Source organism: Crocuta crocuta, unplaced genomic scaffold, assembly GCF_008692635.1.
Source record: "Crocuta crocuta isolate KB4526 unplaced genomic scaffold, BGI_CrCroc_1.0 scaffold482, whole genome shotgun sequence".
NCBI lineage: Eukaryota > Metazoa > Chordata > Mammalia > Carnivora > Hyaenidae > Crocuta > Crocuta crocuta.
The window spans coordinates 963001-969375 of record NW_027527459.1 but is presented as its reverse complement, the minus strand read 5'-3'; the positions used below and the strand labels follow the sequence as shown (position 1 = coordinate 969375).

At 32.9% G+C, this 6375-nt stretch overlaps 1 protein-coding gene across 1 annotated transcript in view; it reads left to right on the top strand.

Annotated features, from left to right (window-relative positions):
• Positions 1–6375, top strand: part of THOC2 (THO complex subunit 2) — a 112518-nt gene that overhangs the window by 75969 nt on the left and 30174 nt on the right. The window contains 5 exon segments of the mRNA XM_077763494.1: positions 451–535; positions 1142–1235; positions 1799–1879; positions 3455–3551; positions 5757–5874. Coding sequence (XP_077619620.1) covers positions 451–535; positions 1142–1235; positions 1799–1879; positions 3455–3551; positions 5757–5874 — 475 coding nt within the window.

Sequence of the window (6375 nt, the reverse complement as noted above, 5' to 3'; positions counted from 1 at the left end):
TAATTCAGTGCATTATGCTAAATTATATATTTTAATCACTAAAATGATAAATGAGCCTGTCTAAATCTAAAATAGTTCTGATTTTCTACAAGAAGAGTTTTATGTACTTGTAGAATACATTAGGAGATTTTGCTTATTAGACAACTATTATAAAATGGGAATGTGTATTATAAATGTTAAGCATCAATACAAAATCTTAATATTCTTTGATACAATGCCTAATCAAAATAACCTAAGGCCTGCAGTAAAGTATATGAAGAATTTGGTTGTTTACACAGATCCATTTTATTCTAATTTATGTATGTATGTATTTATTACATAAATCCATTTTAGATACTTGGGAAAGAATTATGGGTTTTTTTGTTCCTATGATATTAACAAAGCTATCAACATTATGAGGGAAATGACTTAATTAAGATGATCTGTGCCATCTTTTTTCTCCCCTTGTAGGCGTCTAACCAAGGAAAATGTGAAGCCTTCTGGAAGACAAATTGGGAATTTGAGGCACAGCAATCCAACCATTTTGTTTGATTATGTATGTTTTGAGGTTAATATTGTTTTAAGGGATTTTTCTTTTTGTTGTCTTTAAATCAGGACAAGTGGAAATGGAATGATGAAGTTTTAAAAATGTTTCATAGTTTTAGGGGAAAAAAATCTTTAGCAAATGAGACATGGTATAATCTGAAACCAAAACAGCATACAATATATTTAACATATTGGTCTAATGTTTTGGTAATATATAATAATGCTGCTATTATAAATAGTCTAATATAGTCTTATTTACCATATGTTGATTTAGAGAAATATTAATAAAGAGATGCATTATAAATGACTTTAGTTGTTAGAAACATTTGAATAGCATTTTATTCAAGCATGACACTTTCATATTTAGAAGGAGATTTCTAAATGATATCATTCCAAAATTGAAGTTACATTCCTGGAATTATTTCCCAATTGGAAAATGTACTTCATGATAATATTTTCTAAAGAAATGGAATAGTAGGTTTTATATAAATACAAAATAGAAGGAAGCTACTTTAAGCATTGTTTCTTTTGAAAAACAAAACGTATAGCCATAATTTAGTACTGAAGTTCTCCTTTGATGAGTTAATGCCATCTATTCTTTCCTGTTATCTTCTAGATCTTGTCACAAATACAGAAATATGATAACTTAATAACACCTGTAGTAGATTCATTGAAATACCTCACTTCTTTGAATTATGATGTTTTGGCCTGTATCCTTTTAAGCGAACTAACACATAGATTTCACATTTCATAGATCTTAATGGTGAACATTTTATTTTCATTATGTTTTTTCACTGTAAGTTCCATTAGTAGCCATATGAGGTTGATTGAATTAGCTGATCTGACGGTTGGTCAGTCAGGAGTTTGTGTATACATGTCTGCGTTATATATAGGGAGAGAACAATGTTAAGTTTACTAAACATCATGAAATAGGTGAAATCTGTCCGTCTTGCTGAAAGATGGAAAAGCTGCTAAAGAAGAAAAATTGGTACTACAGTGAGTGTAAGTTTCAATGATTTATAATAACTTGAAGCTAACAATTTTTTTAATAGTTTGTTGTCCCGTTGGTTTCCATATAACACCCAGTGCTCATCCCCACAAATGCCCTCCTCCATGCCCATCCCCCCCCTTCCTGTCCCCCCCATACCCATCAGTCCTCAGTTCTCAGCATTCGAGAGTAACAATTGTTTTTCAAGATGTGGTATTTTGTTGTTGTTTTAAGGGTCTTCATTAGAGATATAGTGGCTTAAAATTTTTCCTTAATGTATGAAAGATTGTATCATTGAAGCTTTAGCTAATCCGGAAAAGGAGAGAATGAAACACGACGACACAACCATCTCAAGCTGGCTTCAGAGTAAGTATTTTTATTTTTCCATGGATGAAATTTTCATCTGTTATAATTGCCATTTATATATTCTGTTACCCACTCTAAGAGCCTATTTGTCAAGAGGTGTTGAGAAAACTTAGCCACTTGGCTTGTTTTCAGAGTGTCCAAGTCTTTGGCTGTGTAAGGAAGTTCATGTAGTACTTACTCATTTTTCAACTCAAAAGTCCAGTATTGGCTATGATAGAATTTGCATTTACTAGGGAGATGAAAATTCCCTTCTATTATTTTAGTGGAATTAATCTTAAGGTAACTATTCTCCTTTCTATCCTTTCCATCCTGATTTTTCAGTCATCTTAAAAGAACAAAAACTTGATTGTTAACAAAAAACACTAGCGTTTTTAAAAACAAATTTCTTGTGCTTTTGGTTTCTAGCTGTGAGTTCCCTTTTCTTTCAGCCCATCATGTTTGATAGCTGAATCTTGTAGCTCCCCATTGCCCTTTAAAGTCTGAAATCTGGATTAAGTCATATAAGTAAGTTCTTTTGGAATCAAGTCCTTACTCAGTGTATTAGCCTCATCTTTTGCCCCTCCCCAATATTCTAGGTTCCATTAACACTGAACTTGTACTTTCCATGGCCTTTTTCCACATTATTGCCCCTACTTGAAATACCCTTCCATGCCGCCTCATTTCCTCTACCACGTCTTCTACTTATTTACTTATTCATTAGATTTCAGCTTAGAGGTCACTTTTGTTCAGAAAGCTTTCCCTGGTAATGTTCCTACCCAAAAGTCAGAATTAAGGTGCCCCGTTTCTGTATTCCCATGGAACCTTTTATTCATCATAGTTATTTCAGTTTACTTTTCTGTATCCCTCATTAGACTGTAAGCTCCTCGAGGGCAGGACTTGTTTTGTCCATTATCCTCAAGAAATAATTGTTGAAAAAGCTACAGATCACTTGATTTTTACTGGGATCTCCTCTTCTTGTCTTGACTGGGGTTTTCTCCCTACTCATGATGTGATCAGACCTATTGGTAAAAATTGATCTTTTGTTTGCTTCTTGGTCTGGCAATGCTTTACCTGTTTGCTTGCCTCTCCACAACTAGTAGCATGGTTCTAGATAAAAAGAGATTTTTGTGTGTGTGACTCAAACATTTGAGAGGCAGGTGTTTTGTTGATCATTCAGATTTACTGAGTGATCTGCAAGATTTTGTTGTGGCCTGATTAATAGTTGTGGCCTAATAGGGTCTGGAATCAGGCCATATAGGTTTGAATCATTGTGTTACCTCATATCAACTATGTGACATGTTCCGCATTGATAGGTTGATAAACAACCTAAGATGATTATTACAAAAATTAAATGAGATAATTAATGTAACATGCTTATTAGTACAGTGTTTCACATATGTATGCTTAGTAGATATTAGCTAGCTGTTATTAATTCTAAAACTCCATTCAATGGCATCAGCAATACAAGTATTCCTAGCTCATTTTGTTTTAGAGATTGAGTTAGTCGAGAAATGGCACTTAATATTGTGGGGTTTTTTTGTTTTGTTTTGTTTTATGAACTGTTTTTTAAAAGCCCTATTTTTTTATTTCATATAGGTCTGGCTAGTTTCTGTGGTGCAGTTTTTCGTAAATATCCAATTGATCTTGCTGGTCTTCTTCAATATGTGGCTAATCAGCTAAAGGCAGGCAAAAGGTATTCATAGCAAATTATATGTAAATGAAATTCAGTAATTAGAGTACTTCTGGTGGTATTGGGATATTGAGATTGCTATTATCCTGAAAAACTGTTGGTTGTAGGCTTAAGTAGAATAGTTGCTCACTTATATATATGGAATTCTTTAATTAAAAGAAATTGTAATTTCATATATAAACACTTATTTACAGAAAGAAATGTAATATTTCGCTATATATGTAATTCATTAGAAAAGACAGTTCATTTTGACTACCTTATTAGGTTCTTGAATAAGTGGTTAGTTAATATGGTATATTGTAAATCCTCTTATGACAAGACCTGTTACCTTACTGATTATTGCTGCTGGACAGTAATTGACCTTTACATTAAGCATATGGTAGGAACATATTTATTTTGAGGGTGTATATAGTATTTTTAAAACAAAAGTTTTTTTTTTAAAAAATATGAACTTCAGAGATTACGTACAGCTTACATACCTTTCGGGTAGTATCCTTTTTTCTTTATGAATACTGAGTTTTATTGTTTTATTCTGGACCCATAGCACTGCTTAGAGTTGAAATTAGTGTGTATATTAAACCCCTTCAGCAGTAGATGTACTAGAATCGAAGAACTGGAAATTGTTCCTGAAAACTTTCTGGTAGAAAGCAAACAAAAGTTTTAAAAGCTATCTGCTGTTCTACACAAGTATTACCTAAGTGATTCTTGACAGATTCTTATTTTGGATTAGGGAACACTGAAAATAATAATTAGATTTAGGGTTTTGTCAGCACATCACACTCCGCGCATCTGTCCACCATTCCTATACATTTTACTCTTCTGTGTCTATGGGCCAGGAGAATATAATGTTATTTTTAAGTCTGTAAGTCAGTTTTCTATACTGTGAATATAGTTTTTAATTAAAAGATAGCTTAAAGGAAAATTAAAATATTTCATTGGTACTTGTTGCATACTAATTTGCATGGAGGGCTCTCTTGTTTTCAAAACCTATGTTTAGGGAAGGCAAGAAAGTTGAGAGTGTAAGCACTCAATAAGACTCTTCAAAAACTGTGCCTTTTATTGTTTTTTGTGTCTTGGGTATGTCTAGCTTTACGTTTGGGAAAACGTCTGTATTTGTTTTGTAGGAAAGAAGGTTTCTACTTAATCTTCATTACATAACTAATTAAAGAAGATCTTGAAAGTCTTATGTTGTTATTTCCATTGATAGTCCCAAATTTTGAGAATTAAAATGAGTAACTATTGGCACAATAACAAATGTTTTTAAGGCTGTCATCTTAGGCAGGCTCATAACACTACAACTTGGAACTTCATTCCCTTCCTTTTTTTTTCTTTCTCCTCTCCCTCACTCCATTCTTTCCAAGTGTGTGTGATCATTTAGAGAGATGGCTCTATACCATCAAATATATATATTGGCCACCTGGTACTGGAGGATAAAAAAATGCTGTGAAGAAGTGAAGGGGATTAAGAGTATACTTACCGTGATGAGCACTGAGTAATATATAGCACTGTTGAATCATTATATTGTATGAGTAAAACTGATATAAACTGTATGTTAATTATACTTGAATTTAAAAAGAAATAAAAAAAACGTTTAAAAGTACTGTGAAGAGCTGTTGGGTCAACTGATAAAAAATAAGATATGAACTATAAAGTACTGTATCAGTGTTAGATTTACTAAGGTTGATAACCACGCTCTGGTTATATAAGAGAATAGTTACATTCTTGGAAATACATTTTTAGGAATTTTAGGGGTAAAAGGTGCCTTGAAAAGTGATGTTACTTACTCAATAAGTTACTCTCAGATGGTTCAAAAAAATGTGTGTGTGTGTGTGTGTGTGTGTGTGTGTGTATGTAGAGGAAGGCAGAGAAAACACAAATGATAAAGGGAAAGAAGTAAAAATGTTAATAGGTAAAGTCAGGGTAAAGGGTATATGGCAGTGCTTTGTACTATTTTTTTACCTTTACATACTATCTGTAAGTTTGAGATTATTCCTGAGGAAAACATTAAAGTAAACATAAACATATTACATGCCTCAAATATTGTTCATTATGGTTCTAGGAATGCAGTTTTTCCCTAAAAACCACTTTAGCCGCCTTCCCCTCCATATTGACATACAAATAATTTAGGGATTCTCAGCATGTTAAGTATAATGTCAGTTTTATGTTTGAAGTTTCAACTCTAGACTGGTTCTTATTTTTTCTGAATAGTTTTGACCTGCTTATATTGAAAGAAGTGGTACAAAAAATGGCAGGAATAGAAATTACAGAGGAAATGACGATGGAGCAGCTAGAGGCCATGACTGGTGGAGAGCAACTAAAAGCTGAGGTGAGAGTTGCTCGGTTTCTTTATGGACTTTTTAAATTCAAAATATATGAATACTCATGCTAAAAATCCAGACAGCATGGAAGTACACAAAGCCAAATGTCAAAGCCGTGCATAACCCTCCTTTCATGACTGACCTCATCTCCATTTTAAAAATTGAGATATACTAGTTATTTTAACCATTTCAAACAGCTGAAACAAAGTATAAAAGACAGTAATGCATCTGTAAAGGAAGTAAATACCAAGTGTTCTGTGGTCCTTGATATCTTAACTGGTGTTAATCTGAACATAGTTACTCTGTTGTTGGATCTGTTCCACACTGAATAAAGAATAATCCTTTATAAGGGACATGCTAAGTAGAAAATGGAAAAAATGCAGAAGTTTAAAGACAATTGACAGTTATCTCTAAACCAGTGACCGTAATCAGCAGTTGTGTCACTAAATAAATTTGTGAAGAGAGGGAAGGAATATAAAGTAAGTTTTTTATCTTTAGGATTGTAACTG